The 12,986-nt window shown below is 54.7% G+C and overlaps 1 protein-coding gene across 1 annotated transcript; it reads left to right on the top strand.

The window, feature by feature from the left end:
- Window positions 1-6,474: 6,474 nt before the first annotated feature.
- On the top strand, window positions 6,475-12,394 carry LOC123803957 (alpha-1-antitrypsin-like). The gene is given in 6 exon segments (XM_087855938.1): window positions 6,475-6,623; window positions 7,143-7,180; window positions 7,183-7,752; window positions 9,297-9,429; window positions 10,506-10,752; window positions 12,203-12,394. Coding segments are annotated over 6 exon segments (1,329 nt in total).
- Window positions 12,395-12,986: the final 592 nt, after the last annotated feature.

Below are 12,986 nucleotides of genomic sequence, written 5' to 3'. Positions count from 1 at the left end.
CAGATACCGGCCCGCCGCCCCCACCTCCACCAAGCATCCCCCTCTCGCTAAGCCCCCCAGCCCTGCTGGTGCTCCCCGTGCCCCCCATAGAGCCCCTTCCCCTGCACGCTGCCAGCACCAACCAGGAGGCTGCCCCCCCGCCCCCGTGGCTCCCAGAGCCTTCAGCTCACACAGGGGCTTGGAGTTGCCACCCCTCCAACTGCCAAGAGAGTAGAGTCCATCCCCTTCTCATCCCACCTTGACACCTGAGCCAGGCTTGAGCTCCTACGGCTCAAAGGCCTTGCCTCCAAAAAGCTATGGTTGATTTTTCCTGGAAACGTTTTCAATGGGGCTAAGCTGGGAACACATACTTCTGTCCTTGTCCTTCCATCTCTGCCCCAGGACCCTCAAACACATTACCCTTAGAAGCAAGTGGGTCTTCCACCTCCTCTTCTCTCCAGGCGGGTCTCTGGGCCTTGGTCTGGTCTGTGTCCCCTGCCCAGACTTATCCCGACTTGCCAGCAACGGCCAGGACACTTACCCTGTGTCCTCTTCTACCCAATCACGGGGCCAAGTGGTGGCTCTGGAAAGTCATTCCAATGATTCTTTGGTCATGGGAGAGGAACCAGGCCATCAACCCCACTAGCCCTCCCTGCCTTCCCTTGGCTAAGCTCTGACAGGGTACACTTTCCATCTGGCCTTGTTTCTGCCCCACGGCCCTGCCTGTAGTCTTCAGAGGGAAACCACAGCTCCTAAACCACGGCTTGTGGCCATCCCAGGAGCAGCCCTTTCCCTAAGGGCCTTGTGGCTCGTTCTCATCTCCAGAGCCCCACGGAAGGGTTATGGCAGTCAGAAAGTCCTGCCAGACCCCCAGCCTGAGGGAGCCAGCTCCTGGGACTCACAGGAATGTGCTCATCTGTGGGAAGGACTGCCCCATTCCATAAGAACCTAGCATTGCCCTCCTGAGTCATCACAGGGGCTGAACGTACGTCTACGCAACTGGGTTGAGTCATAGGAAATTTACACCTCTTAAGTCAGAACGGCCCCCTGTGTGCAATTCCATGTAGTTCAATATAACGGGTAACAATTCAGCCATCTCCCAGATAAGTCTGATGTCATCCCGATTTCTCTCTGCCTGGACATTTCCAGCCTCCACAAATTCCATTAATGATACAACCAGTGTCAAACACCGGGGACGATGCCAGACTGAGAGCAAGTCCAGACGCTGCAGCGTCCCGCTGTGTGACTTCGGCGAAGTCGCCAAACCTCTCTGGGCCTTGGCATCTTCATCACGGTTCTAACACCCACATTGAGTCGGTGTATGCTTCAAAGCAGGTACTCAAAACAGCTTTTGAAGGAGAGCAGAGCCGGTGCCAGTGTAAGGGACATCTGTGACATTCACGAGCTCCTCTGTAAGCCAGGCACCCCCGAGGGGCAAGTCCCACATTGTCCCATTTACTCCTCATAGCAGCACTGTGGAGCGGCGAGAGCTGCCCTGCTCTCATGCGCCCTTTCTCCAGATGGAGAAACGGAGGCTCAGAAAGGCTCCTGGTCTTGCTCTAGGTCACGGAGCTAGCAGGTGGCAGAGCTGGCTTCAGGAGGTCCACTTGTTCCTGGAAACATCAGCACACCACCCACACCCCCTCCCAGACACCCACAAACCAGATTCCTGCCTGAAGCCTGGGAAATGCTGGGATGCACGGCCACATGCCGAAGACACCTGCGTGCGAAAACACGCCCTGCCCCAGAGGGCAAGCGGCCGATTCGCGGGAGCCCTTTCCACCCGAGGCTAAAGAGCTCGGAGCCTTCAGTAAGCAACCTGCACAACACTGCACACCCCCCAATACTGGGGAGGGAAGGGGATACATGCAAAGGCCAGCTGGGACTCCTGGAGCCCAGGGAAAGACCAAGAAGCTGGAAGAACTAAGGGCACGCATCTAAGAGACCATCGTTCCACTTCCAAGGATGGCCGGCAGTTACCCTCGTCTGGGCTCTGGGGGCAGAAACCCAATTCGGATGAGCTGAAAGTCCCCAGGGGGAGTTCACGGGCTCCTGAGAACCCACAGGGTCCATTCGTGGGTGGGCGAAACATCCAGGCAACCTTGCCGTAAGGAGGACAGGAGCGTGGCACCAATCAGCCCGGGCAGCCAGAAGCCTGTTCTTTCAAATGTATTCACTGCCTAGTCTGACCCTCAAAACCAATCCCTGAAGGACACAGGCTACGATTTGGGATGTCCCATCCATCTCCGATCCTACGGGCGAATCCAACCTCCCGGTCCATGCAGGAGCCACCTGTCTGGCCTAAGGCCAGCTGCAGCCCGGCCGCTGAGGGCTCAGGGCTGGCGAGCATGTATCAGCAACTGGGGGGTGGGGCAGGCAGGGCTGTGTCACGGGGGCCAGGCTAAAGACAGAACAGTCCCACAGGGAAGGCCCTGGCCCAGGCGGGGCTGAAGGCAGAGTACCAGGGACATTTGTTCTTAGAAGTCAAAGCTGCCTTTCCACGACCCGGTGCCCACTGAAATTCACTTCCAAGCGATATGACTCAGGACTTATTTCAAGACTGCTGATCGTGGCAGAGTAAAGAAATCGCTTTGTTTATTTACACGCATTTCCAATGTCTGCTGTTCTGTTCGCTGTGCTCTCCGTGAAAGGCACACCACGGAATTAAATTACTGCTGCTAACTCTGATTTTTCATCACATTGCGTTCACAGTGTTTCTGGATAACCAGCTGGATTCGCTGAAAGGAAGGATGTGTGCATCTTACATGTTACAAGGTCTATAAACTGCCCTCCCCTCAAAAAAGGTGATTCCAATTTACATTCCCACCGTCAGAACAATCATTTCCTTACTATCACCCATCCAGGAGATTACAACAGGCTCGTTTCAGGGAGGTTTCAATACTAAGGACGAGGTCACTCACTTCTCCTACACGTAAGGACCACTGTTGTTTCCTTCGCTGTGACATGCGTCCCTGTCCAGAGCCCCGGTCCGTCCTCCTTGCCTCCACCAGCACCGCCAACCCAAGTGCATTGGCCAGCCCCAGCGTTCCTGCTTCCAGAAATCGTGGGGCATATTTTGCAAGTAAATTGGACCCACTGTGCTGTGACGGATTTGGGCCCCTCCTCAAGACACCTGACAGCGCACTGGCATCTTTCAGTGCCAGATTCCTAGCCAAAAGGTCTGGAGATGTCACCGGAGGGAGCCGGGAGAGGGAGGGCAGGCAGAGAGGTGCCGAGCACCCACACGGCATGCAGGTCCTGCTATGAGACTGCTCCCCACAGTGCTGCCCCCCGCCCCCAGCTCGGGGCTGGCTCTCAGGTTGTGTGTCCGGGGGCCCCCATAGCTGTGCCCCGCTGGCCGAGCACTGGGCCACCTGCCGCTCAGGGAGCAGAGCTGCGGAACCGCCAGTAGAATGCTGAGGTCTGTGGGCTGCCAGGCACCACTGCAGAGCCCAGACCTCGGGCCACGTCCTCTAGGACCCAGACCCAGAGGGCAGCGTGTCTGCGGCAGCCCGCTTGGTTGCCGAAGCCACTGAATGCTGCTTTTGGGTGGACGTGGAAAAGTGTGTCTTGCTCCTGCGGTCAAGATAAAAAGACCAGGAAACTGCGGCACTAGGAGCGAACCAAATCTAAACTGCGGGTTCAGACTTGCGTTAATAGTATGGATATTGAGTCCTAGATTGTCACAAGGGTCCCACGGCCGTGCGAGATGTTACTATCGAGGGAACCGGCGGGGTGCAAGGGGGAGAAGGTACATGGGAACTCTCTGTACTTTCTGTGCAATTGTTCTATAACCCGAAAACGGCTCTAAAGAATAAAGTCTTTTTTCAAAAAGAAAAAAAAAAAAAGGATGGAAATGCCCAAGGCGGTATGACAAAGCACACAGAATTCGAGAATCCCAAGTCAGCCCGGGAAGCAGGGTGGCAGCATGAGCAGGGTTCCGGACCGCACTTGCATCTGAGCCACTCTCAGCTCCCATCACTGCAAAAGGGGGACAGTGAGACCAAACTCATTCAAAGTTTCCCCTAGAGCTGACGGTGCACAGCGTCTTTTTTCAGCGCTGGTTCTTACCAAATATTAAACCTTAGACTGCGGATTCTGAAAGTAGCAGTTTGCGGGGGCTGCCTTCCCCTGCCTCTTGACTCACTGGCAAAAAATTAACAGCGGGGGGAATTACACATATTTGCACATTTGTTCTGGAAGACCTGAGCTGGGAGTCAGTTGACTTGGGATCTTTTCAAGGCTTTATCACAAACAAACGCGCCCTGGGCGCTGGGGAAGTCACCTGTTACCTCCTTTCTGTGCCTGGACAAACGGACTTTGGAGCCCAAAGGACACAGATTCCAGCTCCCAATCTGAAGATTCTCAGGGCTGGGATCTTGGCAGTCACAAGTTGGGTGACATCAGGCAGCCGACATTTCTCAGAGGTCAACCATGTATCAGGCACAATGCGCGGCTCTGGAGGTGTTGTAATTCACTTTCTCCTCTCGACAGTTCTGTGAGGGCAGTATCAAGGCAAAATGACCTCTGGGTCTTGCATGGCCACGGGGCCCCCAGCACCCCTTCTTTCCGCTGGCCCTTGTGCCTGCTGGTTCCGCTGGACTAGCCCCTTCAAAGAAGAACCACAAGGCCCTTTGATAATATCAGGCACTTGCCAACTGCACCCTGGAGCTCCCCACGCTGATTTCCTGCAGCGGGGGTGGCTGTGGGCCCACAGGACTGGGTGTCCCAGCCCCCTGGGACTGCCCTATAAGTAGGGGAAGCCCCGTGAGCCAGTGCGGGACCGCTGCCATACACGTCCAGCCCATCCAGCCTCTGGGGAATCAAGGCATTCTGCTGAGGGAGTCACTTTCCATCAGCCTCCACCTGAGCTGACGCTGGTCAGAGAGGCAGCACCCCTGTGCAAGGATTATTATCTCCGCTTAACAGAGAAGGAAACTGAGGCACAGATAGGCTTGGCTCCAATTTGCCAGGATCAGAATTGTCAGGCAGGCAGCGGAGCCTTCGCTGTTCTGCTCAGCGCCACCAGTGGGGAGGATGGAACCACGCCCTTCAAAGGCTCCCAGCGCATAGTAGGCCCACTATCATGACTCATGCTGGCGGGTGGGGCAGCTGGAGGGTTACTTTCCCCTTCTGCCACCCACCCCAGGCTTAGAAAGTCCCCTTGGAGGGTCCCTTCCATATTCCCCAACATGCTTCTCCAACACGCCTCAGGATCCTTCTCTCTTACCTGGCTCCTTTTCAACTCCAGCCAGAGCCAGAGTCCTTGCCCTTGCCCTGTAGATTCCATGCCCCTCACTCAACTATCTTACTGGAGAAAGCACATGCCCTCTTAGCTTTGCCCCAGAGTCGCCTGCTCCCCAGATTTCCAAAGGATGGCCCATGGTCCCCCCAACTCCCTGGCCCCAGCCCTCCTGCTCAGTGGACCTCGGCCTTGGTCTTGCCATTGGAATTCCTCCTCTGAAACGTTGAGGTGTATTCATTAACTCCTCAGATAACCCTGTGATCTTGTCTGTCACCTCCTCCCCTTTCTTATCCGGGTTCATGGCCCCATCTCCCACTCGTTGGCCCCTTACTTGTAAAGGTTTCGTTTGCGAAACCCACCGCCCTCCTCCCCCAAAGAGCTGATCTCTCAGGCCCCTTCTGGCGTGAGTTTTGACGGCTAGCCCGGCTTCACAATCTCATTTTAAAGAGGAAGCTCAGACAGCTGGGTGCCCAGCTCGGGAGGGATCGAAGTGGGTTAGAACCCAGGTCTGTCTGAAGCTAAACAGTGTGCTTTTTTACCATCTCCTTCCCACCCCATCACCCCTTTGCCTCTAGAGGGACCAGCATCTCTGAGACCCCTGCCATCCGAGCTCAGGGCAGGGGCTCGGGTGCTGTCCAAACTAACTGGATCCAGTGAGTGCTGTGGCCCCAGTGAGCAAAGCCGGGACTCCCTGGACACAGACCTGCTCTGAAATGAGGAAAGTCTGTCCAACTTGGGGCCTCCCAAGTGGGCCACGTGCTCTGAACCCCTCCTCCCCCTGTGCAAGGGTACTTTGATCCCAGGGGACAATGGGCAATGTCTCATACCTGGGAGTTGGGAGATTGCTACTGCCATCCAGTTTTGTCTAGGATGCGTCTAAACGTCCTACAATGTCAGGACAGCCCCTCACCGTGTAGACTCTTCCAGCCCAGCATGTCAATGGTACTGAGCTTGAGAGCCCGGCCCCCGGTGCTCAGCCCTCAGAAGCGGCCCTGTTCCCACTGCAGGGAGGGAGGCACTGGGTGGACATTCCCACGTACAGAGCACCGGACCCAAAGCATGCAGACCTGTCTAGTGCCAGCACTGCTTGGCCACCTGTGTGGCCTTGAGAAAGTTCCTGAACTGCTCTCCAAGCCTCAAGTTAACGCCTCTGAGTGCCTTGCGGTTCAGGGCCCGCGGGTGCTTTTGTCAGGCTCATTCCCCAGACCTGGAATGTTGCAGGGTCAGATCATAATCCGCTGCAGGCTCCGATGGCCTACCCTGGTGGCTGTAGCAGCTGCGAGGAAATGGGGGATGAAGCGCATGGAGTCCAGGAGAGTCTGGGCCACAGTCGGCCAGGATGGGCTTCTGGCTGTGTGTCACTGGGCAAGATCTTACCCCCTCTGGGGAGCAGCCTCATGTCAGTGGGGGCTGATGGGTTACTATTCCAGATCCAGTCATCCCTACACTTGATCTGACCTGCTTCCTGGGTAATCGTGTGCCTCAGTTTCCCCTTATGTGAAATAGGGGCTGTGACACCTGCACACAGGGCCACGGCAGGGGGTAGGGCAGCCGTCAAGAGTGCAGATGGCCCAGGTCTGTGATTCTGCTCCTGCTACTTTCCTGCTCTGTGGTCTTGGGCAGGTGACTTCAATCTCTCTGGCCTTCGGTCTCCTCCTCTGTGAATGGACAATGGTCCTATGCCCTAGGTCATAGGTCATCACAAGAGGGTAATGAGATGAGACAGCAAAGTGCCTAGAATGGGGCTCGGCACGTGGTGAGCCCTGTAAAATCTTTGCTATTATTCTGTCCTTCCCAGGGCCGGCACATTGTAGCGGTTTTAGTAAATTCTGGGTGATCCCCCTGGGGTCAGTCAGCAGCCAGGGGACTCACCGTGTGGCCTGACTCGGGCGTGGTGCCCCTCTTCCCTCTCTTGCAGGACCTTGCCATCCTCCATCACCTGGATTCTCCTCCTGCTGGCGGGCTGTGCTGTCAGGTTCCCGGCTCCCTGCATGCATCCAGGCAGGATTCCAACCTCCATCAGCATGTCCCCTTCCCCAGCATAGCCACCAAACTGGCCAACTTTGCCCTCAGCCTGTACCATGAACTGGCCCATCAGTCTAACAACAACATCATCTTCTCCCCAGTGAACATTGGGATGGCCTTTGCTAAGCTCTCCCTGGGGACCAAAGGTGACAGTCGCACCTAGATCTTGCAAGACCTAGATTTTAACTTCAAGGAGACACCTAAGGCCACTGTCCACAAAGGCTTACAGCATTTCCTCCACACCCTCAACCTCTCAGATGGCCAGTTCCAGCTGGCCAGCAGAACTATACTATTCAGTGATAAGAATCAGAAGGAAGTGCATACGTTTTTGGAGACCGTCATGAAGCTGTCTCACTTCTCCATCAATCTCAGAGACACTGAGGAGGCCACAAAACAGATCAACCAGTATATAGAGAAGGAAACCCAAGGAAAAACTGTGGGTTTGGTCCAAGATCTTGACAAAGACACAACTCTTGTTCTGGTGAATTACATTTTTTTTCACGGTAAGTTTTACCACCAGTCTGAGCTGGTTCAAAAGGAAACACACAAAAATATTCTTAAACACTTAGTTTGTAAGCTTTCCTTGGCAGTGCGGGATATAGGGCATCGCTTCAGCTGTTATTCACGGTTTCCCACACACAACCACAGTCAGACTTTCCGTGATTAACTAAGGTCCGGTGATGATGGTTGGACAATCAAATCATCACCTTCTCTGCAGGACTTTTCAGAGCCTTTAATGTTCTAGTGTGCCTTGTTGATCCCTACCAGGGAGGGAGGTAAAATAGGCAGTTTTAGCAGAGTGTATGAAGGGAATGGGGTTTCTTGGAACACAATTTCTGAAAACTCCAGTGCAGTGGAAGGAGGGACAACTTTCGAGTCAGAAATACCAGGGTTGGAATCCTTCCCCTACCGATTATGAGCTGCTTGACTGGGGGAAAGTCATCCTACCACTTTGAGGTTTCCTCTCTGTAATGGGGACATAATGACACCCTTGTGGTCAGGTTTCTGTGAGGACTGAACAAGTTACACAGGACACGGGGCCACAGGCTCACACGGCAGGGGCTCAACCGAACTTGAATCTCAGCCTGGCCTCCTTCCTGAAAGATGGCAATGTGGGGGGTCTGGGGGGCCGCAGAGGGCAATCTAAGGTAGTGGAATAGCCCACAGAGATGGCCTGGGTGGGGGAGAGGTGAGAACAAGTCCAGGGTGGCCTCCTTCACTGTGCTGGCCCTTCGCTCTGGAGACAACAGTGCAACGGAGAGCCCAGGGCCAGAGTCCGCACATCTTAGGTCCCAGCTCTGCTACGGGGCTTCTGGCGGGTCTGGCCCCTTTCCAGCCTCAGTCTCCATCTCTGTCCAATGGCAGAGTTGAGCGCAAGGGTCCCCAGGGCAGCTTCCCACTCTGACTTGCCCAGGCGGTGCTGCTCTCTTGGAGTGGGGGGTGGGGAGTGGGGGAGGGGCTGCCCAGGGACCTGCATCCTGCACGGTGATCCAGGGAAGCCTTCGAGTGGGGGCGATAGTGAGTCCCTGAATGATGAGAACCGCCCGCTAATAAGGGGCAGGGAGACTCAGACAGGGAGGTGCCGAGTAGGACTTGGGGAGCTTCCAACCACACCTAATAATTGGCATTAATCATCTCACGCTATCCACAGATACACATAAAACCCAGGTAAAAATGCTTGCTCTGCACACCCAGGTCGGTGCCACGTAGCCTCTGTGATCTAGAAATTCTAGAACCTCCTCTACCTCACTTTAGCCACACGAAGCCCCTCAGTCCCCTGATGGGATCCTTGCAGCCCCCGACAGCGGGTGCAGCTGAGCCTCAGCGGGAAGAGCCTTACCCGGCACTCCTTCTGGCACGCTTGTGCCATCCTTCTCCCGCCCTGACTGATGCGCACCTTCAACCCGGCGGGCAAACGGAGGGATAAAGTCAAGTTTGAGAGCGTGCTGGAAGGAGCCTTCCATGGGAACGCAAAGGCCACCAGCGAGGTGCCCGTGATCCAGCGCCTGGGCATGCCCGACGTGCACTGGGAGCAGGAGTTCGCCAGCTGGCTGCTGTGGCCGCCGTGCCGAGGCACTCAGTGGCCTCCTGAGCCTGCCCGGCCACGGGAAGCTGCAGCAGCTGGAGGACAAGCTCTTCAGAACTCATCTCTCCAGCATCCTCAGAGGCATTAACATATGGTGCTTCCCGGTCCAGGGCCAACCCGGGCGCTGCCACGTCGGGCCTGGCCACAGGAAGGAGGGTGGACCCTCATCCCGTGGATCGCACAACTGCGCCTGACCCGGTGTCCCAGACACAGGCTCGTGTCACTCATACTGCACCGGCCAGGCTCCGTGAGAGGGACGGGGCCCACAGGGAGGAGGCCAAAGTCCTGTGTCCTTGGGGACTCCCCCGCCCACCACCACCACGGACACTGCCCCTTCCCTGTGTCAGCGCCCGGAGCAGGGTGAGCCACGCCAGCAGGTGCCCTGGAGAGCCGAGAAGGGAGACGTGGCTTCTGGCAAGGGGCGCAGTGCAGGCGAAGTTAGAGGAGGGACAGTCAGGGCTAGACAGGGGAGAGCCCGCCTGGGGACCAGAGAAGCAAAGGCCCAGGTGGGCTTGGGTTCCTCTGTCACCAGACCAGTGCGTGTGGATGAGGTCCCCACCGCGAAATGATATGTGAGCGCACAGCCCGGATTCGTGCGAAACTCCGTAGTCACAGGACGCTCAAGCCCTCGGGAGCTAGTTTATTGGGTACACTCCAAAACGCACATCCATGTATAAATGTATGCAACAGGATCATAGAAAAATAGCCACATAAGTTAAAATTGGAATTAATAAAATTAATATCCAGAAGAAGACATAATAGACATATACATACATAAATGAATATGAGAACAGAAAAGAGCATAAGGTTAAAATTAAAATAGCAGTTTTAGGACCTCTTCACCACCACCCCCTTGCTCCCTGCCCCAGAGGCTGAGGAAGGAGAATAGGACAGGGCAGAACCCAGAGCTGCTCACAGGGAGCCTCCGTGCCTGTGAGCTCACTTTGGCAGACCCTTGATTCGGGCCCTAGAGAAGTCCCATGTGGGGGGACCTAACCCTGCAGGACACTGTGCTGAGAGCTCCCCAGGGGAGTGCCCAGAGGGCCCCTCAGAGGAAGCAGGAGGCAGCCCCTGAGACTTTGCAGGACAAGCCTATCCCTGTGACTTTACATCCTCTGGCCCCAGGGACTGAAGGAATGAGAAATAGAATAAACCCATGCACACCCCCAGTCCTCGTGTGGGAGGTAGAGGGGCCGCTGAACGGGAGAAACAGCCAGAAACGAGACACTCGATGTGTGAAACCCCTTTGTTTCCTAACCCTCGTGACAGGTCTGCCAGTTTACGTTTGCCCAAAATGTCCATTTCTGGAACCTACGATCTGAAAACCATCCTGAGCAAAATGGGCATCACCAAGGTCTTCAGCACCGAGGCTGAGCTCTCGGGGATCACGGAGAAAGAGCCCCTGAAGCTGTCCAAGGTGAGTTGTCCCTGGGGTCTGTGGGTTAGCAGGTGTCACAGTGTATATGGAGCTGCAGCTCACAGGTGGTCTGGGGATGGGACAAAGGGACACAGACACATCTGCAGACTGAGGTCCCTAAGGAGTGCCACTGGGGCCACTGAGATTGGAAGGTGGGCAGGTGACAATGGAGGAGGGGGCCTCACAGGCTTCTAGGTGTTAGGGACTTCCTCTGCCCTGGTGGTATTGACCCTCTGAGTTGTCTTTGGCCAGGGCCTTCCCTTCCTTGGGCCTCGATGGACCCATATTTACCAAGACAGGCTTGGGCTCAGGGATTTCAAAGGACTTTTGTCCCCTGCATCTGTGACCCAGGAGCTATTGGCCCATCATTGAGTCTGAGTGAATGAGTGATTTCGCCTGAAGATCCCATTTATTCAGGAAAGTGGAAGGTGACCAAAGACACAACCACAGCTCAATAACTGGCTGGGAACTAAGTGGCCGGTGGGGACCAGGCACAGGGAAGGCCCCTGTCGAAGTCCCCAGGGTACTTGACATCTGATACTGGAAAAAAGGCAGGAACCAAGGAAGATGAATCAGAGGGCAGTCTCCCTGCTGGGGTTGGGGGCTGCTTCCCAGGGAGGCTGAGAAGGTTGGTGAGGACGGAGAAGTAGGGTCCGCCGGTGGACGCAGGCAACGCCTGGAGAAGGTGGTGAAGGCCTGTGTGTTGCCTGCAGGGAGGAAGGCTGCGGATGGAGAAGGATGGGCCAGGTGATGAGAGAGGCCTGAGTATGATAATGAGGCACAGAGAAGGGGCCAGCCCCGGGGGAGAAAAGTGTTAAGGAGAAGTTGTCCTTGAGGAAGTTGCGTAAGTAAGCTGGACCAGTTGATGGAGCCATAATTACCAGATAAAGAACTCTGACTTATTAGTTCCCGTTCACACACACACACACACACACACGCACGCACAACTTTTTTACACACATACACATTTATTGAGCACCTACACTGAACGGGGCTCCTGGCATGAAGCACCTTAGTGGTCCTGGGAGTCCTTATTGAATAGCTCTCATTTTCCCATTAGGAAATCAAGGTTTCGGGAAAAGTAGTCATCTCCTCGAGGTGACAGTTAGTTAGTGGGGAAAATGGGATTTAAACCCAGATCTTTGCGATGGAAAGTCGTATTCTTTCTACTACACCATGACGATTCAGTTGTGAATTCTGTGATCCTTTCATAAAAATGCTCAAACCGTAGACACCCAACTAGCGATTCTGCTTCTTTGTCATTATATTCATTTTTATTTCAAGGAAATGCTAGAAAGACCCAGGTCCCTGATGGGCCTTTGGAAAGATCCGTTCCTTGAGCCTCAGGACAGCTCTCATTTCATCACACTGGGCCTTGCTCCCAGCTCTGGGTGGGGGATGGTGCAGCCTGTCTCTGCCTCAAATAGTCTCCTCTGTCTGTCCCTTCCAGGCCATGCATAAGGCTGTGCGGAGCATCGATGAGAATGTGACAGAATATTCTGGAACCACCCCTTCAGAAAAGAGCACCTGGTCTAAGCATCTGTCCATCAAGTTCAACAGGCCCTTCTTAGTCATCATCATAGATGAGAACACCAACATTCCCGTCTTCACAGAAAAGATGGTGAACCCCATGCAAAAATGACCGTCCTCTCCCAGGCCAGGCCCCCTCCCTGACTGACATTAAAGAATGAGGGACCTGGCCCGAGCTTGAGTGTGATGAGCACATCCCTAATCTTCTTGTCTCAAGCTCTCCCTTTATACGTGTGAAATCCAGGTCACAGCACGTGTTCATGTATCCAGTTAATTCATATGCACTGGGTATGCACGCTGTCCAGGCACTGAGCTAGGCAAGACGAAATGTTGGCTGAAACCCATAGGTTAATAAGAGACATGGAAAGCCAGCAATGACAGGAGATGCGCTTCTCTGGAAGTGGGACAAGACACCTAATTAATTGTTTAGATTTTGGTAGAAGTGTGACAGGCAAAGAGGGAAAGAGGCGAGGCTAAGCCCGGCAGATCACTCGATAGGGAGGAAGCTCTGGGGCCTGAACTCACACAAGGGATCACAACGAGTCAGAGTGTTAAAGGCTCGCACCTGCATTAAATACTGGTGCTTGGACCTCTGCGTAGATCACACAGTAAAACATAAAAAACATCAATGTCCTTGAAGAAAGCATTGGTTAACGCATCTCTTGATACTGAAGTGGGTAAGGCCTCTCTAAACAAGAAGAAAA

The sequence above is a fragment of the Ursus americanus genome, chromosome 26 (genome assembly GCF_024610735.1).
Source record: "Ursus americanus isolate L20-20 chromosome 26, mUrsAme1.1.p, whole genome shotgun sequence".
NCBI classification, from domain to species: Eukaryota; Metazoa; Chordata; class Mammalia; order Carnivora; family Ursidae; genus Ursus; species Ursus americanus.
This window is presented reverse-complemented; position numbering and strand designations above follow the sequence as displayed.